The sequence below is a fragment of the Triticum urartu genome, chromosome 1 (assembly GCF_003073215.2).
Source record: "Triticum urartu cultivar G1812 chromosome 1, Tu2.1, whole genome shotgun sequence".
Classification (NCBI taxonomy): Eukaryota; Viridiplantae; Streptophyta; class Magnoliopsida; order Poales; family Poaceae; genus Triticum; species Triticum urartu.
This window is the reverse complement of record NC_053022.1, coordinates 309,280,981-309,303,720: the sequence shown is the minus strand read 5'-3', so window position 1 is coordinate 309,303,720 and position 22,740 is coordinate 309,280,981. Positions and strand designations below refer to the sequence as shown.

The following is a 22,740-nucleotide window of genomic DNA, read 5'->3' as shown; positions in this document are numbered from 1 at the left end:
GATTCATAGCCATAGAAAGGATCAGATTCAACCAAAGTAATTAACTCAGGATTGACAGAGAAATCATAATCCTTATTAGTAATAAAGATAGGTGAAGTAGCAAAAGCAGGGTCATATTTCATTCTAGCATTCAAAGACTTTTCTTTAAGCTTAGATAATAATTTCTTAAGATCAGATCTATCATTGCAAGCTAATAAATCTCTAGCAGTTTCTTCATCCATAACATAACCCTCAGGCACAACAGGCAATTCATATATAGGGGAAGAATGTTCATCATCACTTTCATCAATATTATCACTTTCAATAATTTCATTCTCTCTAACCCTAGCAAGTTGTTCATCAAGAAATTCACCTAGTGGCACGGTAGTATCAAGAATAGAAGTAGTTTCATCATAAATATCACGCATAGCAGAAGTGGCATCATCAATAACATGCGACCTATCGGAATCAATAGCAGCAGTAGGTGTCGCAAGTTTACTCAAAACAGAAGGTGAATCAAGTGTAGAGCTAGATGGCAGTTCCTTACCCCCCCCTCGTAGTTGAGGGAAAAATCTTGGTTCTTTGATCTTTCAAGTTCTTCACAGTGACTAGCAGATATAAATCCCAAGTGACTCAAATAATAGAGCTATGCTCCCCAGCAACGGCGCCAGAAAATAATCTTGATAACCCACAAGTATAGGGGATCGCAACAGTCTTCGAGGGTAGAGTATTCAACCCAAATTTATTGATTCGACACAAGGGGAGCCAAAGAATATTCTCAAGTATTAGCAGCTGAGTTGTCAATTCAACCACACCTGGAAACTTAATATCTATAGCAAAGTATTTACTAGCAAAGTAATAGGATAGTAGAGGTAACGGTGGCAAAAGTAATATTTTTGGTTTTATAGTGATTGTAACAGTAGCAACGGAAAAGTAAATAAGCGAAGAACAATGTATGAAAAGCTCGTAGGCAATAGATCAGTGATGGATAATTATGTCGAATGTGATTCCTCATGCAATAGTTATAACATAGGGTGACACAGAACTAGATCCAGTTCATCAATGTAATGTAGGCATGTATTCCAAATATAGTCATACGTGCTTATGGAAAAGAACTTGCATGACATCTTTTGTCCTACCCTCCCGTGGCAGCGGGGTCCTATTGGAAACTAAGGGATATTAAGGCCTCCTTTTAATAGAGTACCGGACCAAAGCATTAACACATAGTGAATACATGAACTCCTCAAACTATGGTCATCACCGCTAAGTATCCCGATTATTATCACTTCGGGGTTAGCGGATCATAACACATAATAGGTGACTATAGAATTGCAAGATAGGATCAAGAACTCACATATATTCATAAAAACATAATAGGTTCTGATCTGAAATCATGGCACTCGGGCCCTAGTGACAAGCATTAAGCATAGCAAAGTCATAGCAACATCAATATCAGAAAATAGTGGATACTAGGGATCAAACCCTAACAAAACCAACTCGATTACATGATAATCTCATCCAACCCATCACCGTCCAGCAAGCCTACGATGGAATTACTCACGCACGGCAGTGAGCATCATGAAATTGGTGATGGAGGAAGGTTGATGACGATGATGGCGACGGATTCCCCTCTCCGCAGCCCTGAACGGACTCCAGATCATCCCTCCAGAGAGAGATTAGGGCTTGGCGGCGGCTCTGTATCGTAAAATGTGATGAATCCTTCTCTCTGATTTTTTTCTCCCCGAACACGAATATATGGAGTTAGAGTTGAGGTCGGTGGAGCATCAGGGGGCCCACGAGGCAGGGGGCGCGCCCAGAGGGTAGGCGCGCCCCCCACCCTCGTGGACAGGGTGTGGGCCCCCTGACGTGGATTCTTCCGCCAGTATTTTTTATATATTCCAAAAATAATCTCCGTTGACTTTTAGGTCATTCTGAGAACATTTATTTCTGCACAAAAATAACACCATGGCAATTCTGCTGAAAACAGCGTCAGTCCAGGTTAGTTCCATTCAAATCATGCAATTTAGAGTCCAAAATAAGGGCAAAAGTGTTTGGAAAAGTAGATACGTTGGAGACGTATCACTCCTCATGAGTGTTGATCCGAACTAGAGCACTGTGCGGGACCGCCCCTTGGCAACTTGGGGTATGTTGGTACCTATACGCTTAGCTCATCCGGTGTACCCTAAGAACAAGATCGCGCTACTCCTATCAGGCTAGGTCGGTCCATCGGGAGGTCTTGCTGGACTAGTTTTACCATTGTCAAAATATATTGTGCATCGAGATTACGACTCTGATCGGGGGGGCCCGCGATGGAGGATTGTCTCCGCGGATCGTGAGCTTGTCATGGGCTAAGTTGGGACACCCCTACAGGGTTTAAACTTTCGAGAGCTGTTCCCGCGGTTATGTGGCAGATGGGAATTTGTTAATATCCGGTTGTAGAGAACTTGACACTTGACTTAATTAAAAGCCACCAACCGCGTGTGTAACCATGATGGTCTCTTTTCGACGAGGTTTGGGAAGAGAACACGGTGGGGCTATGTTTGAACGTAAGTAGTTGAGGATCACTTATTGATCACTTCCAGTTTACGACCGTTACGTAGTTTCTCGCCTTACTCTTGTACTAATATGTTAGCCACCATATTTGCTTAGTGCTTGCTGCAGCTCCACCTCATAACCACATCCTACCTATAAGCTTAAATAGTCTTGATCTCGCAGGTTTTGAGATTGCTGAGTCCGCGTGACTCGCAGATACTACCAAAATAGTTGCAGGTGCTGATGGTACCAGTGCAGGTGATGCCACCGAGCTCAACTGAGAGTTCGATGAGGACCTTGGTCGTTACTACGTTTCCTTTCTAGACAATCAGTAGTGGTGCCCAGTTGGGACGATCGGGATTTAGCATTTGGTGTTGTCTTCTTTTCATTTGGATCCGTCCGTAGTCGGACTATGTGTGTACTCTAAATGGTGTATGTATTATTTGATCTTTGTGTGACGTGGCGATTGTAAGCCAACTATCTATTTACTTCCTTGTTCATTACATGGGATTGTGTGAAGATGACCCTTCTTGCGACAATACCACAATGCTGTTATGCCTCTAAGTCATGCCTCGACACGTGGGAGATATATATAGCCGCATCTTGGGTGTTACACCAGCCAGGGAGAGGCGCGCCTAGGGGGGAGCCCTACTCCTAGTAGGATTCGGCCCCCCTTCCTTCCAACAGAGAGGGGGGAGAGGAAAGGGGGGAGAGGTAGAAGGAAAGGGGGTCGTGCCCCCTCCCCTTGTCCAATTCAGATTGGGCAAAGGGGGGCGCGACCTTCCGTGGCCTACCTCCTCTCCTCCACTATGGCCCATTAGGCCCATTAACTTTCCTGGGGGGTTCTGGTAACCTCCCAGTACTCCGAGAAAACCCCAAACCTCTTCAGAACCATTCCGGTGCACGTATATAACCTTCCAATATATGAATCTTTACCTCTTGACCATTTCGAGACTCCTCGTCATGTTTGTGATCTCATCCAGGACTCCGAACAAACTTCGGTCACCAAAACATATAACCCGTAATACAAATCTTCATCGAATGTTAAGTGTGCGGACCCTACGTGTTTGAGAACTATGTAGACATGACCGAGAGACATCTCCGGTCAATGACCAATAGACAAACCTGGATGCTCATATTGGTTCCTACATATTCTACGAAGATCTTTATCGGTCAAATCGCATAACAACATACATTATTTCCTTTGTTATTGGTATGTTACTTGCTCGAGATTCGATCATCGGTATCGTCATACCTAGTTCAATCTCGTTACTGGCAAGTCTCTATTCTCGTTCTGTAATGCATCATCACGCAACTAACTCTTTAGTTACATTGGTTGCAAGGCTTATAGTGATTAGCATTACCGAGAGGGCCTAGAGATACCTCTCCGATACTTGGAGTGACAAATCCTAATCTCGATCTATGCCAACTCAACAAACACCTTCGGAGACACCTGTAGAGCATCTTTATAATCACCCAGTTACGTTGTGACATTTGATAGCACACAAAGTGTTCCTCCGGTATTCAGGAGTTGCATAATCTCATAGTCAGAGAATATGTATAAGTCATGAAGAAAGCAATAGCAATAAAACTTAACGATCATTATGCTAAGCTACGGATGTGTCTTGTCCATCACATCATTCTCCTAATGATGTGATCCTGTTCATCAAATGAAAACACATGTCTATGGTTAGGAAACTTAACCATCCGTGATTAACAAGCTAGTCTAGTAGAGGCTTACTAGGGACACTGTGTTTTGTCTATGTATCCACACATGTATCAAGTTTCCAGTTAATACAATTCTTGCATGAATAATAAACATTTATCATGGTATAAGAAAATATAAATGACAACTTTATTATTGCCTCTAGGTTATATTTCCTTCATCCCATTCATGATGCAATTTTCTAGGAATTGAAACTTCTAATTCCAATTTTTACTCAAGAGCTTTCATCATACCATCAACAATATGTTTAGTAAAAGCTTTATTTTGTTCGTAAGAATGGGGTGAATTTATCATGGATTGCAACAAATAAATACAATCAATCAAAGAGAAACTATCATAATTAAATTCTTTGTAATCCAAAAGAGTGCGCACATCACTAGCTAAAGTTTTGACCTCTTCAAACCCACTTTTATCAATTTTCTCAACAAGATTTTCACCCTCCGAATTATCGGGACGCCTTCTAGCTAAATTTGACTCTTCTCCAGTCCCTTTTTATCAATCTTAACTTTACTAAACAAGGAATCAATAGAAGAAACACCAATCATTTTAAGATCATCACCACTTTTGCGAAAGTAATCACTAGAAAACGCTTTTTTTTAAATTCTCTTTTAGCTCTAAGCATAGCAGTTCTTTTCTTACTTTCATTATTAGAAACATAAAGAGCTTTAATTGATTCCTCGACCTTAGGCACAAAAAATTTCATCATGAGAAATTCTATCAACACTTCTAGATAAATCATCAATCTTATTCAACTTTTCTTCTATGGTAGTGTTGAAAACTTTTTGCATGTTGATAAATTCCTTAATATTATTCTCAAGATCATAGGTGTTCCTATTATTATTATAAGAAGGATTTCCATAGGAATTACCATAATTATTAGAGAATTATAAGGAAAAGTCCTAGGATTAAAATTGCCTTTATAAGCATTGTTGTTGAAATTATTTCGAGAGATAAAATTCACATCTACGGACCGCTTGATGACCTCAAGCCATGGGCAGGCTTCCACCAGCCGTCGCACCAGACCGAAGTAGCTGCCAGACAGGGGCTCGCCAGGCCACATCCGGACTATAAGGCCCCTCATGGCCTGTTCAGCCGCCTTGTGAAATTCGACCTACTGCTTCAGCTGGTCGCTCAAGGCCATGGGGTGTTTAGTCCCAGTATACTGAGACCAGAACAACTTCTCCGTTGAGCTCCCCTCCTCGGCCCGATAAAATTCTGTGGCATCCAGCACACTGCGGGGAAGATCTGCAAATGCTCCTGGAGAGCTCCGAACTCGGGTAAGAAAAAGGAAATTCTCCTTCACATGCTTGCTTTGCAAATTGAATGCCTTACCCGCTGCTGTCTTCTTCGCCTCATCAATCTCTTGGAGGACCTTGTGGGCTTCGGCCTTGGCGCTCCGGACGCTTTCAAGCGCCTGCGCGAGCTCGGACTCTCGCGTTTTAGAGTCTAGCTCCAAGGACTCGTGCTTTCTGGCGAGAGCCTCGAGCTCTTGCTCCACCTCGCCCACTCGGGCTTCTTATTTCTCCTGTTCAATGCGTTCCTTGGCCGCTTTGTCTTCGGCCTCGGACAACACCTTCCTCAGGGTCGCCACCTCGGTTGTGGCCCCTGAAAAATCCATGATGATCCTATTACTTTATACCAGAACTTCTCTTCCACTATATAGACAGGGGTATTACTTACCTTTGCTCTCTTCGAGCTGCCTCTTGGTCAGGCTGAGCTCATGCTCGGACCGCTTCAAGTCCTGCTTCAGCGTAGAGACCTCTGCAGAACGTGCGGCAGCGGCCAGCAGGGAAGCCTGCATGTACACATAGACATACTTTGATTATACTCCTGAGTTATCATTTGATACTCTATTCGGCTTTTCCTCGTGAATGCCGAACAGAGCATCAGGGGCTACTACCTATGCGGTAATATTTTTATATTTTGAATGCTTACCTCAAAGCCTGTTAGGAGGCCGGTGCAAGCTTTGGCCAGCCCGTTCTTGGCGGACTGAACCTTCTTAACAACCGCACTTATGATAGTGCGGTGCTCTTCTTCGATGGAAGCGCTGCGAAGCGCTTCCAGCAGGTTGTCCGGTGCCTTTGGTTGGACAGAGGACACTGGCACGGATGGCTGGCCCCCTTTGACGGGGGACCGCCTGCCGGAGTCCGGAACCATCGAGGGTTCCGGCGCAGTGTCCGGCTAGGGCCCGAACTCGAAGCCCGTAGGAGCCTCGCTCCCTTGGTACCCAGGGTCTAGGAAGTCGCCGTGGGGCGCCCCCAGGACCACCTCCCGTTGGCTTGGTACCTATTTAGACAACACCTCGGCGTTGTCCGTAGGGCGAGGGGTGGAAGCGGTCGGAACAGAACCGCTGTTCATATCCGACGAGTTCAAAGAGCCGCTCGACGAGGGTATGTCGAGATGAGCTCGGGACGGACTGCATAATCATGTTCGGCATGAGGAAAGGCTGTACAATAAAACATATCATGAAGTACTATGGTGCCCGGACACTTACGACTTCGCCAGGGGCTTGTCCCTGGGCAGCCACTCGTCGCCGCTGTCGGCGGCCGTCGTGGCACAGTCCGGAAGGAGGGTCCTTCCCTTCTTGGAGCCTTCGGCCTCCCGGATGGGTCGGCCTTCCTTTTCTTGTCTCCCCTGGCTGAGGGTGGAGAACTTTTCTCCTCCTCCTCGTTTTCGTGGGAGGAGTGCGCGTCGGAGTCATCGTCCGATGACTTCGATACAACCTTGCGCCAAAGACCCTTTCGGGTCCCCGGCGCCTTCTTCTTGGTCTTTTCCAGCACCTCGTAGGGTGCCGGAGTCAGCATCTTCGTCAGAAGAGCGTCTACAGGATCTTTGGGCAGCGGGGCTGGGCTATCAAGCTACTCCGCGTCTCTATCCAGTCCTGTTAATGACATGGAAGTTCAGATCCTGCACACAACTAAACCGGGGTAAATAAATACCCTGAGAAATATAAAAATCTTATCGGATTGGCGCGGTGCTTTGCGCTGAGTCCGCGGTCCTCATTGAGGGGGGGAGGGATCTCGGCACTCTTAAACAGCACCCTCCAGACATCCTCGTGCGTCGTGTCATAGAGCTCTCGCAGCGTCTGGTGTTTGGCCGAGTCGAACTCCCACAAAACAAATGCCCGCCATTGACACAGAAGGATCCGGCGGAAGAGCATAACCTGGACCACGTTGACGAGCTTGATTTTCTTGCTTGTCATGTTCTGGATGCAGGTATGGACTCCGGTCAACTCTATCGGAGATCCCCAGGACAGGCCCTTCTTTTTCCAGGAGGTAAGCCGCGCGGGGATTCCAGATCGAAATTTGGGGGCCGCCACCCAGTTGGAGTCGCGCGGCTCGGTGATTTAGAACCACCCTGATTGCCACCCCTTTATGGTATCCATATAGGCTACCTCGAGCCAGGTGACATTACACATCTTGCCCACCATGGCGCCTCCGCACTCTGCTTGCTGGCCGCTCACCACCTTCGGTTTGACATTGAAGGTTTTCAGCCATAGGCCGAAGTGGGGCCTGATGCGGAGGAAGGCCTCGCACACGACGATAAACGCCCAGATGTTGAGGATGAAGTTGGGGGCCAGATCATGAAAATCCATCCCATAGTAGAACATGAGACCACGGACAAACGGGTGGAGGGGAAATCCCAGTCCGCGGACGAAATGGGTAAGAAAAACTACCCTCTCATGGGGTTCGGGCATTGGGACGATCTGCCCTGCATCGGGCAGCCGGTGCGCGATATCCGCGGCCAGATATTCAGCTTCCCGTAGTTTTTTGACATTCTCCTCCGTGGCGGAGGATACCATCCACTTGCCTCCTGCTCCCGACATGATTGGAGTGGTTTGAGAAGAAGAACACGAGCTTGAGCGCTGGAGCTCGAGTGTGCGGGAATGGGTAAGCGAGGAAGAAGAAGGCGTGGGTGAAAAAGGTAGATCTTTGTCCCTTTTATAAGGGCAGAGGAGGCGATGAGTCTCCCCACTTGCCTAGCAAAACCGCTTATGCCCCAGGCGCCGTAATTGATGGCGCAGTTGGGTTACCCACGTTCGTATTGATGAGAATCCCGTGGTAAGGGGAACACGATCTCTGCTTTGACAAGACGTATCGAGAAAACCGCCTCGCGATGTGTGCGGAGCTGGTTGAGAAAAGCAGTTCGAATAATAACCGGGCCATGAAGTGATGTCATACTATCAAAACATGTCAGCAGATTGGATTTATGGAAGTATTATTCTCTCTACGGTGGTATGTGGAACTTATTTTACAGGGTCGGACACTATCCTTGCATTCAAACTCTTCCATGGTGTATTCGGAGGAGGAACCCGCCTTGCAATGCCGAAGACAATACTGCGCACGGGACTCATCATCATTGAAGCCTGGTTCAGGGGCTACTAAGGGAGTCCTGGATTAGGGGGTCTCCGGACAGCCGGACTATATCCTTTGGCCGGACTGTTGGACTATGAAGATACAAGATTGAAGACTTCGTCATGTGTCCGTATGGGACTCTACTTGGCGTGGAAGTCAAGCTTGGCAATACGGATATGGATATCTCCTCCTTTGTAACTGACCTTGTGTAACCCTAGCCCCCTCCGGTGTCTATAGAAACTGGAGGGTTTTAGTCCGTAGGACAACATACAATCATACCATAGGCTAGCTTCTAGGGTTTAGCCTCTCTGATCTTGTGGTAGATCAACTCTTGTAATACTCATATCATCAAGAACAATCAAGCAGGACGTAGAGTATTACCTCCATCGAGAGGGCCCGAACCTAGGTAAAACATCGTGTCCCCTGCCTCCTGTTACCATCCGCCTTAGACGCACAGTTCGGGACCCCCTACCCGAGATCCGCCGGTTTTGACACCGACACTTCCCTTGTCCATTCTTCCTTTTGTGACTCCCAATCTGCTGCTGCTTCCCTTCAATCATAAGAGCCTTGTCTACCAAATCCTGGTAGTTGTTAAATGTTGCCGCCATTAACTGCATACTCATCTCATCATTCAGCCCTTCCATAAACTTCTCCTGCTTCGCGGCATCTGTGGCCACATCATCCGGGGCATAGCGAGCTAACTTGCTAAACTCTTCCACCTACTGCCCCACAGTACGGTTTCCTTGGTGCAAGTTGCGAAACTCACGCTTCTTCATGCTCATAGCTCCAGTTGAGGCATGAGCAATGCAGAATGCTTTGCTGAAACTGCTCCCAAGTGACATTGGCTATAGGGAAAGTGGCTGTGTAGTTCTCCCACCATGAGGCTGCAGGTCCATCCAATTGGTGTGCGGCAAAACACACTTTCTCAGCATCTGTGCAACCTGCGGTGGTCAACTCCCTTCCAATCCTGCGTAGCCAATCATCTACAACTATTGTCTCGGTGCTACTTGAAAACACCGGCGGCTGTAACCTTAGAAAATGGGCTAAGTTGTGAACTGGACGTGGTGGTGGCGGGTTGTTGTTATTGTTGTTGGATTTGCCTTGGTTCTAGACTAACAACTACATCAGGGTATTCTGTTGTTAGATCAACTGGGTGAGCTCCGGTGGGAAAGCAAATTCGGGTTCACGTCTCGGAGGCATCTGATGGGTTAGAGGGAAGAGATTAGAATCAAATGAGGTCTAGTGAGAAAACACTACCCATATGCACATGAGACAAACACATTCATATCACAGCAAATCAATTCAAACAAGGGCATATAATCGATCTAACTACCGTTACAGTGCTCGGAGTACTAATATATACATGGGGGAAATATTACTAATAATATGGTGGTCCACGAGAAATTTTGATCGGTGGAAGACTCCATGATATCCACTCCAGCTTCGTCTTCATAATCATCATCACTACTATTGGGATCGGAGTCGGTGTCTTCGATGATGATGTAGTCCTTGGGATGGTCGTCATCTCCTCCTAGCGCAGGGTCTCCCATAAATACTCCTATCTTCCTTGTCAGATCGTCATTCTTCTCCACTAGTATTGTGATTTCTTCCTCGTATCCGTCGCGTGTAGACTTGAGTTCTTCTTCTAGCTCCATGTTCCGGGTCATCACCTTCTTCTGATCTATCATACTAGTGCACATCTGGTTCTCCTGGCGACGAATCTGCTGGTTTAACTCCTGGATGTAAGCTGCAATGGTCATGTCCTTCTTGGTGCTGATCATCTCCCATTGCTCATCTCAGTGCCCACATATGTGGTAGATAGTGTCCTTAAGATCCTTGTGATAAACTTTGCCGATGCATCCTATGGCGATGTGGGATGCCATGCTCTTTCCTAGACTCTAGGTTGGTGCATCAAAGGAAAACTCTATGGGCTCAGTGACTGGCATGAATGTCCTTCCTGGAACTTGAACTCAAATCATCAAACGCTCCTCTTCTGGTAAAGTGGCGGTGTAGGTCCCGGTGAAGCTTGGTATTCTTATGTTCAGGTACCTAGTGACTTCCTTCAAGTGTCGTCCAAAAGGTGTGTCTTCATCCGGTTGTGCAACCTTGTACCTTGTGTCCGCCATCCTATAGAGTAGAAGATGGAGAGAAGTCAGAAATGAGTAGAGAAGAGTGACCTATGGCTCATCTTAGTGGTCGTGTCCTACATTCAGCGTGTGCTCTGATACCATCTTGTAGCGACTCGACATCGGCGCCGGATCTCTGTGTATAAGTGTCATCCCTGGATCGGTGATGCTGACACACACAGTACTTCGAAGGATTTATAACAGAGTTGCAGTCACACACTTATTACATCGAATGTCTCAAAAGATAACTTATTACACTAAATATGGCTCAAGGCCATCTAATTACGATAACGGCGGAAGGCTTGGAGGATAAAGTGAGTCCATCAACTCCAACGGCATAGCTGAGTGCACGACAACGACCTAGCGCACCTTACTCTTCGTCTGAAAAGTCTGCAACATGATATGTTGCAGCCCGAATATAGGTCAGCACAGGGAATATGCTCGCAATGTAGCATAGTAGAGTAACGAACAGAATAAAAGCTATCACTACATGCATATATGGCCGGTGGAGGCTCTATGGTTACAGTGTTCTGCGAAAACCCAATTTTTTCCTACAACAATGTAATATAATTTGTTTAACTATCATGGTAGTTGTTAAACATTGAGAAGGTTGCTCCAACTCAATCCCAATTAAGCAGTATTAACAAACCAACAAATTAATTTAGAGTGATGAGATCAACATGATAATCCAAGAACCAGATACTTCAGATGTCCATAACCGGGGACACGGCTTATCATGATTAGTTTCTACACTCTGCAGAGGTTTGCGCACTTTTCCCCACAAGACTCAATCTCCTCCGTTGGATTTCTCGCACTACATGGTGTTTGAGAAATGGATGACCGAGACACAGTCTTTTAGAGGCATTAACTCTTTACTCCGGGTGGACAGTTACACCTACTTTCCCCTACATCTGCTAGCCCACCACCGAAAGAGGTCGTGCAACATACTCAACTATGCCAGAGCCCATAATGGCTTGTGGCTGCACACGAATGTTTCTAGCATGAAAATCTTATGAACGCTTTGAGCCTGGGTGGCGAACCATAGGATGATCACACAGGTACTCCGGGATATCCTAGGACAACACTGGATTCTCTAGGTGCCCGCAACCAATCCACCCAGATGTGTATTTAAGTAGCCACCTTAAGTTAACCATTAATTAACAATCTCACATCTGTCATGGATAACTCAAACCAATCCACGTCTACGAGCATAGCATGGCAATATAAGCATAACGTAGAAGTAACTCCCAAGGGTTTGATAATAAAAAGGATGATAGGTTCTACCTCATCATCTACTTCCCAATACCCACATGTTAAGTATCCTACTCATGCAATGTTTGAGGGTTTGAGCTAATGCATAAAAGCTGGGTAATAAAGGGTTATGATCAAAGTGTTACTTGCCTTGCTGATGATCCGCAAAACCTAGAGACTCATAGTAGGACGATGCGCACTCCAGGAATTCTATTGCAAACAACAATAGCATACATAAGCAATCAAGCAAAGACGAACGGGTAAAACTCAAATAAGAAGATCAAATCTGAAAGTTCAACTGAAGAGATTCAATCTGTAGAAAGGAATCAATCGAATCGGAGCTACGGAACTGAAACTATGGTCAAAAGAACTTTGAATCCAAATCTGCTTGGAACCAAATTTTAAATTGTCAAAACCTTGTACAAGTGGATTAAACAGAAAGAGGGGCTCGAGACGAATATTTTGGCATTGGTTTCACTGGATTTGGAGAAATGGTTTAGAAACGGCGAGGGTTTGAAGTTCAGGGGCCAATCTACGATAAAAATAATCGTGGATAGGTCCCTGGCCAAAAATAAAATAAAAAGAAAAGACTAGCGAACGAACGTTTGCTGTCTGAACCTAACCGGCGAACAACGTTCATTAAAACGAACGAAAGGACGAACGTCCGCTAAATAAATAAACCGAATAACAGAAAAATTAACAGATCTAGGGTTTGTAAAATAAAACCGATCGGTTTTTACCTAACCGAAAAAACGACGGCGGCGGATCCGGCGAGATCTGCAGCGGCGGTGCTGGCCAGTGCGGTGGCGGTCGGCGGTAGGGTGGCGCTAGGGTTCGGGAGCGCGGGCGGGCTGGCGGCTCGGGCGGACCTCGACGGCTTATAAGGCCTGAGCACAGACAGAGTCCGGCTCGGGCATGGCCCAAGGTCGGTTCGTTTTTTTAAATAAGGTTCCGCTGAGAAAAATCCTAAATAAATAAAAATAAAAAACTAAAAATGCCAAAAACAATTTTCGCCGTCTAAATAAAATATTTAGAACAAATTGAACATTTTCTTGGCCTAAAATGCATATTTTTCTAATGCAAACAAAATAGCGATAAAAACCAAATAAAAATATTTATTTGATTTTAACATTTTTTCCTCACATATTTCTTTTGTTTTGGAGAAGTCATATTATCCCCTCTCATATATTTTGATATTGAAATATTTTTGGAGAGAAATAATTAAAACCAAAGTGATCCACTTTTCAATATTTGAGAAAATTCAAATATGAAAACAATAAAATCCCCAACTCTCTCCGTGGGTCCTTGAGTTGCTTAAGATTTTAGGATCACAAAACCAAAATGCAAATAAAATATGATATGCATATGATTACCTATGTATAACATTCCTAATTGAAAATTTGGAATGTTACTCTCATACTCTGAAATATGTGTATCTTGACGAAAAGAAGATATATCCTATTATTATTACTGCTAACCTTTAAGAGCATGAAGAAAATAAATTACTGAAAACTTTGAAGAAGCATCGTGCCGCTATTGGATATACTCTTTATGATCTTAAGGGTATTAGTCCCACATTATGTCAGCACAAAATTAAATTGGAGAAAGATGCTAAATGGGTTGTTGATCGTTTAAATCCTAAGATGGAGGAAGTTGTAAGAAATGAAATACTAAAGCTCCTAGAGGCAGGTATAATTTATCCTATTGCTGATAGTCAATGGGTAAGTCCTGTTCATTGTGTCCCCAATAAGGGAGGTATTACTGTTGTTTCTAATGATAAGAATGAATTGATTCCACAAAGAATTGTTATAGGTTATAGAATGGTAGTTGATTTTCGCAAATTAAATAAAGCTACTAGAAAAGATCATTACCCTCTACCTATCAAATGCTAGAAATATTATCCAAGCATACACATTTTTGCTACCTAGATGGTTATTCTGATTTCTCTCAAATACCTGTGTCAAAAGATGATCAAGAGAAAACCACTTTTACTTGCCTTTTCGGTACCTTTGCTTATAGACGTATGCCTTTTGGTTTATGCAATGCGCCTGCTACCTTTGAAAGATGTATGACTGCTATATTCTCTGACTTTTGTGAATAGATTGTTGAGGTTTTCATGGATAATTTCTCCATTTACGGAACTTCTTTTGATGATTGCCTAAGCAACCTTGACCGAGTTTTGCAGAGATGTGAAGAAACTAATCTCGTCTTGAATTGGGAGAAGTGCAACTTTATGGTTAATGAGGGTATTGTCTTGGGGCATAAAATTTCTGAATGAGGTATTAAAGTTGATAAAGCTAAAGTAGATGCTATAGAAAAGATATCGTGTCCTAAAGATATCAAAGGTATAAGAAGTTTCCTTGGTCATGCTGGTTTCTATAGGAGGTTTATTAAAGAATTCTCTAAAATTTCTAGGCCTCTCACTAATCTCTTACAAAAAGATGTTCCTTTTGTTTTTGATGATGATTGTGTAGAAGCATTTGAAATACTTAAGAAAGCCTTGATTTCTGCACCTATTGTTCAGTCACCTGATTGGAATTTACCTTTTGAAATTATGTGTGATGCTAGTGATTATTCTGTTCGTGCTGTTCTAGGACAAAGAGTTGATAAGAATCTAAATGTTATTCAGTATGCTAGTAAAACTCTAGACAGTGCCCAGTGAAATAATGCTATCACTGAAAAAGAATTTTTAACAGTTGTATTTGCATGTGTTAAGTTCAAACCTTATATTGTTGATTCCAAAGTAACTGTTCACACTGGTCATGCTGCTATTAAATACCTTATGGAAAAGAAAGATGCAAAACCTAGACTTATTAGATGGGTTCTCTTGCTACAAGAATTTGATTTGCATATTATTGGTAGAAAGGGAGCTGAGAATCCCGTTACAGACAACCTATCTACACTACAAGAAATATGTCAACTAGTGACCTTCTGTTAGTGAACCTGAAAGAATTGGTCATAGATCTATGACCATTTCACACCAATTGGTCAAAAGCTGTTCGGGGGGCTCCAAACCCTAAACTATAACGACCATTTTGGTTATAAAGGTCGTAATTTCCTTACACGAAATGCTCATAAAGCAGATAGCACTGGTCCGCTGCCTTATTTGTGGCTGATCATGACCAATATAGATGGTCATAACCTTGTAAGTTATGGTGGGTTGCTATGACTAGGCGCCACCTCATCAGTTTTGCCTATGTGTCATGTCAATGTGTCAGTTTTTGCCCTAGGTTGTGAAGCAACCTATATTTCTGCCATTCCCAAAATTCCCAAAAAAATCTCATAAATTCTTTGGGTCATATCTTTGTCAAATATGTAGAAAACCTTCCTTTCCTAGTTCAAAAATAATTCAACAATATTCATTTTCCTATTCTGTTCAGAAAAACACTTTGTGAAGGAAGTGCTATTTATATATTCTTGATTGCCCTCAAAAATTTTGGGCACTATTTCCTATCCAAATCATTGCCTCATGACAAAATTAAGCTCCATTTGCCTAGTAAATCTTCCTTGGCGAATTTCCAAAGTTTTTGTCCACCTAGAAGCATTGTCAAGGAAGTACCACCTAGGATCCTCCTTTTGAGCTGAAAATTTGTGAAGACATTCTTCTTAGTAGATGATCATCCTTAGCCAAAACTCATGCCCATTGGCCATGTGCATTTCCCGTACCGCTAATCAAACTTTGGCTACTAATTCATCTTTCAGCATAGTCATGAGAATCTTATGTTGTAATTTTCTTCCGACCACCTACCTGGGGAGTGCCCAACCCACTAGACATTCCTAGGCCACCCAGAACGCATGGCAACGCCATGTTCATGCGGTGACCATGCGGCGGGCATGCGAGCTTACGTGCTCTAGAGTTGGAGCCCTCAGCCACCGTACAAACCTCGATGTCTCGCCACCAAACCATGTATTTCTGATTAAATAGATACTTATTTACCTAGAAATGATTTTTGGAAAAAATAAAGAGCAAACTATGAGGCAGCTGTAATTGAAATTTGACCCGCTTCCTGCTGAATCGGCGGGAATTTGTCTTTTTCACCAGAGGTGGATCAAAACTTTTGACACCCAACCATTTTGTCAATTGTGCATTAAATATGTCCTAGTATTTTATAAAATTGGTTAGGTCCAATTTTGCAACAAATATATGGTAGGTCCTTCACAAAAAAACTCATTTCGGGCACTCGGAAAACGGAAAATGTATTTTTCATGAAAATAAAATGAAAACTCCATGAGGCAACATTGTTTGGAATTTCAAGATGCACCCTTGTGCACAATATGAGATCATTTGAACAAACTATGCCATGAATGTGAATCTTCACGCATGATAGCTCATTTCTGAGAACACTTTTTTAAAATAATTGTCATATGACAAGTTTATTATTTTTCCTGGAAACTTGGTCACATATAATGACACAATGCAAAGGTTTTCCAATTTTTTGAATTTTTTGAATTTTTTATGCCCGTTTCAAAATGCGGTCAAAACGGCGGGTTTGACCGTTCCAAGCTAGTGGTTGAATCTTGGAATTTTTTTGATATTTCTCTTATTAAATAGATACTTATGTACCTAGAAATGATTTTTGGAAAAAATAAAGAGCAAACTATGAGGCAGCTGTAGTTCAAATTTGACCCGCTTCCTACTGAATCGGTGGAAATTTGTCTTTTTCACCAGAGGTGGATCAAAACTTTTGACACCCAACCATTTTGTCAATTGTGCATTAAATAGGGACTAGTATTTTATAAAATTGATTAGGTCCAATTTTGCAACAAATATATGGTAGGTCCTTCACAAAAAAACTCATTTCGGGCACTCGGAAAATGGAAAATGTATTTTCCGTGAAAAGAAAATGAAAACTCCCTTAGGCAACATTGTTTGGAATTCCAAGATGCACCCTTGTGCACAATATAAGATCATTTGAACAAACTATGCCATGAATGTGGCCATAAGATCGATCATTTGGCTTGAAAGCCATGAATCTTCACGCATGATAGCACATTTCTGAGAACACTTTTTTAAAATAATCGTCGTATTACAAGTTTATTATTTTTCCTATAAACTTGGTCACATATAATGACACAATGCGAAGGTTTTCCAATTTTTCAGAATTTTTTGAATTTTTTATGCCTGTTTCAAAATGCGGTCAAAACGACGGGCTTGGCCGTTCCTAACTAGTGGTTGAATCTTGGAAATTTTTTGATGTTTCTTTTATTAAATAGATACTTATGTACCTAGAAATGATTTTTGGAAAAAATAAAGAGCAAACTATGAGGGAGCTGCAGTTCAAATTTGACCTGCTTCCTACTGAATCAGCGGGAATTTGTCTTTTTCACCAGAGGTGGATCAAAACTTTTGACACCCAGCCATTTTGTCAATTGTGCATTAAATATGGCCTAATATTTTATAAAATTGATTAGGTCCAATTTTGCAACAAATATATGGTAGGTCCTTCACAAAAAAAACTCATTTCGGGCACTCGGAAAATGGAAAATGTATTTTCCATGAAAAGAAAATGAAAACTCCATTAGGCAACATTGTTTGGAATTCCAAGATGCACCCTTGTGCACAATATGAGATCATTTGAACAAACTATGCCATGAATGTGGCCATAAGATTGATCATTTGGCTTGAAAACCATGAATCTTCACGCATGATAGCTCATTTCTGAGAACACTTTTTTAAATAATTGCAGTATTACAAGTTTATTATTTTTCCTGGACACTTTGTCACATATAATGACACGATGCGAAGGTTTTCCAATTTTTTTTTTATTTTTTTTTGAATTTTCCACACCCATTTCAAAATGTGGTCAAAATTGCGGGCATGACCATTCGTAGCTAGTGGTTGAATCTTGGAAATTTTTTATTGTTTGTCTGATTAAATAGATACTTATGTACCTAGAAATGATTTTTAGAAAAAATAAAGAGCAAACTATGAGGCGGCTGCAATTCAAATTTGACCCACTTCCTACTGAATCGGCGGAAATTTGTCTTTTTCACCAGAGGTGGATCAAAACTTTTGAGACCCAACAATTTGGTAAATTGTTCATTAAATATGGCCTAGTATTTTACAAAATTGATTTGGTCCAATTGTGCAACAAATATTTGGTAGGTCCTTCACAAAAAGCTCATTTTTGGCTCTCAGAAAATGGAAAATGATTTTTTTGCCAAAAAACACTTTTCTCACGACACCTTTTTAAAGATATTTATCTTTTTTCATGTTTGTTATTTTTTTCTGAAAACTTATTCACATTTTGGTAACACAATGTGAAGGTTTTCTATTTTCTTTTTGAATTTCTCAAGTCATAAAATAGCTGACATAATTTTAACACATTATTTTTAGTCAACTATGATCAATTTAGATGGTCATAACGTCATACTACATTCTGATTGGTCCGTAGACGTCTCACGTGGATCATGCATCAAGCACCGTCGGATGCTGCGGGATCCAACGGCAGTCCTCAGCCTTCCACACCAACCACAAAACCCTAGGTTTCTTCCCCCGTGGTCATTTTCCATCCACCCCCCGCCTCCTTTCTTTCCCTCTGTGCTCTTCTCCTCCCCTTCCAGATCCACCGCCAACTACATCCGGCGGAGCTCGCTGCCATCCTCACCCGCTCCTCTCGATCCCCTCCCTTCCGGCGGAGCATCGCAACTCCGAACCGCTCCTCTCGATCATGTCCCCCTGTCGTCTTCTCCTCACGACTCCCCGCCCTCCGCTAGCCCGAGCCCCTCGCTTCCTTCTCCACCAGGCCCTCCACCTTCGCTTGCCTTGACCTTGTCGTCGTGGGGGATGGGGTCGTCGGGCTCATGGCCGAGCTCGACAAGGTGGAGCTCGTGCGCACCCACGACGATCCTGAGCTCAACGCCGGCTTCTGCTTCCTCTACATACACGGACACCGAGCCCGCGACGGAGCGCGTGGCGAAGGTCGACGGGGTGTACTTCCAGGGCATGTCGCTCATGGTGCGGCTCGACGACGGGAGGAAGGGGTGGAAGACCGGGCGCGTTGGGTGGATCACGGCCAAGGGAAGGAGGCGCCGTCGCCGTGGCATCACGGCAGGGACGAGGCCTGCTGCGAGTTCCGCAGGGTGGTGGAGTCGCGGCCTGAGGACTGGCAGGCCATCGTCTCCGCCTTCGAGAGGATCCCCAAGGTGGGCGGCTTCTCGCTGGGACAGGACCTCCGTCCGTCTGCTTCCACTCTGCTTGGCCGACGCCGCCATGGCCGCCAAGGTACTCTTCCGATCTGCTCTCCTTCCCTTCCCTCCCTCCCTCATGCACAGGCTGCTTTGGTTTCCCCGCTGTAAAAGATTCTGGTTGGTTGCTTAACCAATTCGTTCAGTTGATCATCCGTGTCTGCTACCCACATGAATCATCGCAGGACATTCCAAACCTCTCGCCCTCAGATAGCCCACCCGGCTCTTTTGTTCCAGCGTTCTTTAGTACAGTTATTAGTACAAGAAAGAAGCAGCAGTTGGGAGTTGTTACATGCTTATAGTATAGGTTGATCATTTGCCACTTTGGTACATGCTTATAGTATAGGTTGGCTTATCAGCAGTCTCTCACTGATAACTTTGAGGACCAAAGGAGCACAATTTGCTGCATAGCCAAGTCAGACAATCTTAAGCATAAGCAACACTATAGGAACATTTTACCCATATTTGTGTCAAGAATTTGACCCCACTAGTTTAAGCGTGAAATTATTCTATAGCAGCAGCAGTGCCTTTTGTTAAGCACTGCTCATAGGGACTGATGGTCAAAGTATGTCTTGAAGGTAATCATCACCCATCTGCTGCTGCCACACTGATATTAGAGTAATCAGCAGCACTGCTCCTCTTGTCTTGGTGACAAGGCAGCAGCGAGCAGCGCAAGAATGTGGCCTTGTTGTTTAATAATCGATCACATATTATATATATATATATATGTATGTATCTATAAATAAATAAATGAATTGGGGAGATAGGGTCTTTCTTTTGTGCCTTTTTGGGCTCTGCTTTTTTAATTGTGGAGTGTGGCAGCGATGAATGTTGTAGCAGCACAAATATATGCGCTCGGTCATGATTAAGGTGGTGAACCGATTCGACGCCGAACGAAAAGCAGGATCCCCTGGAATCGCTAGCTAATATATTACTACAGAATGAATCAACTACTCTCATGGTCGATCCCATCCCATCTAGTATTATTTACCGTCTATCTGTCTGTATGTATTCAGTCTGAACAAAATTCAGTCTGCACATCTGCATCTGGAATGCACAAGTACAGATACATCCGCCCCTGCTATTTTCTTATTATACATTACATAGATGCATACATACGCCAGGCTATTTCTGTGTCTGTCTGTCTGGCCTCTCAAGGATGCATATCTCTTTCATATGTACTGAATTTTGTAACAATTTCGTTTTCCTCATACTTACAGGATGCTGCGCTCGCTACTCACATGTTTTCTGATGCCGCAACAAAGGATCATATGTGGTTTCTTCAGTGGGGCTGTCGCTGTCGCTCCTGATGTTCAATAACATTTCAGCATTGGACCTGCTAGTCACCCAAGCCAAGCCTCGCATCGCTTCAACAAAGCGATACTTCTTCCAATCCACCCCTGCTTCGACTCTGCTTTTTTCCATCTTCTCTTATTTAAGCTAAGAAAGATTCTGAGTTTACATCCATCTCATTACACTAGCTAGCACAATATATTAGTTAAGGCAACTCTAGTACATATCAATTTCCCCTACTCGATTGGTTCTATATTTTTAAAGTTGTTTCGTGGTGCATGAGCCCAACCTGAAGAAATATAGGCTTATGATGACTATTTTCCTTCTTAAGTAATCATAGTTGTTGGCTTCGGTAGCTTGCTGAATATGCTTTAGTTATATATAGAAATGACATGCATTCTATGCTTAAATGATTGTTTGGCTCTATATAATTGTTGACATGAATATCTTGACTTCCCAAACAAGTATAGGACTGTACCTATGCATACAAATTATCCTAACAAAACTGAAAATAAAATTTGAAGCATGAAATAAGCAATAAGTGGCTGATTCTTATTTGCATGTTAAGTAGAAAGTTGTAGCTAAGGCTTGTATATTACGAAATATTGTTACACCTCTGAGCTTGTACTATTGTTAGGGACATCGTAGTGTGATCTTCATGATTTTTCGCTTGAAGATGTACTGATTCATTAGCCAAGCAGAGACCGAAGTCATCTTTTGCTACTGTTAGCTCTATGGATGTTTATTTACCTACAACTTCTGCCAGCTCTAACTTGGTTATATAGCAGTTCAATTCAGTCAATCTGTTGGAACTAGTTTGTCCATTACTTGTATCCAGATTTCATATCCTGCCATATGCCATTGTCGACTTTCTTAGGTACATAATTGTTATGTCTTGCAATCTGGTATTGATGATTGTCAATGTATTCATTTATACCATTCTAGTGTACCTTGTATGTGACCCAGCTGATCCATATATCAATGCTCTGTTTCCAATAGATGTATGCTGATGCCTGATGGCTGATTCCTTAAAACTTCACTATTGCAGCAGTAGCATTTTCCCTTAGTGCATGGATGTATGAGCGATCACTTATGCTTGAAACCTTGCTCTCTTTCCCAGGAACCATCGTGGTCTGCATCACTACTGGGGAAGGAGAGGAAAGACTGTTGGTGTCTCCAAGAAGCGATAAACTGCTTCACAAAGATCCCCGCATAGCTTCACTACTACTGTGTTGGTCCATTTCCAGAATCTTAAGGAGTGTTCTTGTTTAGACGATTACCTTGGATGATGCTTTTTCTTAAGGAGGGGCTCAAGAAGATTAGGTATAAACTCCTCCCCCTCTTGTTTGTATTTGCTTCATACTGTTTGGTGGTTGATACATTACTGTGCAAGTTCTATGGTATGTGAGTTTTTTCTGTTGCTGCAAGCATTGACACAGTATGTCATGTGCAGGGAACTCCACATCTGAGTTTTAGCCATCCTCTATAGCAAGGTGCTCTGGGCCAAAGGAGCAAGCAGAGCTGCTAGTTTCAAATTCCTCATATTTTTGTGAGTCCAGAAAAATTACCCCCGTGTACAAATTCTTTTCCTAACCCCTTGTAACACCCTCGATGCGGCTATATCTCCCACGTGTCGGAGCACGACAGGCCTAACCGCATTGAAGGCAGTGTCACAAGAGGGGTAATCTTTACACATCTCATGTACTGAATAAGAAAGGTACAGAGTTGGCTTACAATCGCCACTTCACACAATATATGAATAAAGCATTACAACATTCAGATACAAACAAGGTCCGACTATGAAACCAAAATAAAAGAAGATTATCCCTAATGCTACAGATCCTCGATCGCCCTAACTGGGCTTCACTACTGATCAACTGGAAATGGAAACAACATAACAAACATGATCTTCATCAAGGTCCTCCTTGAGCTCGGTTGCGTCACCTACATGGTTTCATCGACACCTGCAACTGATTTTGAAAGTAAACTGCGAGTCACGGGGACTTAGCAATCTCACACTCGTGAGATCAAAACTATTTAAGTTTATGGGTAGGGAAAAGGTATGTGAGGTGGAGCTGCAGCAAGCACTAGCATAAATGTTGGCTAACATACACAAATGAGAGCGAGAAGAAAAGGCAAGGCACGTTCGAGAATCTATGATCAAGAAGTGATCCTGAAACTACTTGCGTTCAAGCATAACTCTAACACCGTGTTCACTTCCCGGACCCCACCGAGAAGAGACCATCATGGCTACACATGCGGTTGATGCATTTTAATAAAGTTAAATGAC

General features: G+C 43.2%; 1 protein-coding gene across 1 annotated transcript; it reads left to right on the top strand.

The window, feature by feature from the left end:
* Positions 1-18,467: 18,467 nt before the first annotated feature.
* LOC125509371 (pentatricopeptide repeat-containing protein At5g04810, chloroplastic-like) lies at positions 18,468-22,143 on the top strand. The gene is made up of 3 exons (XM_048674339.1): positions 18,468-19,194; positions 20,378-21,773; positions 21,904-22,143. The coding sequence occupies exons 1-2, from the start codon at positions 18,774-18,776 to the stop codon at positions 20,407-20,409; spliced, it is 453 nt and encodes a 150-aa protein (XP_048530296.1). The 5' UTR covers positions 18,468-18,773; the 3' UTR covers positions 20,410-21,773; positions 21,904-22,143.
* Positions 22,144-22,740: the final 597 nt, after the last annotated feature.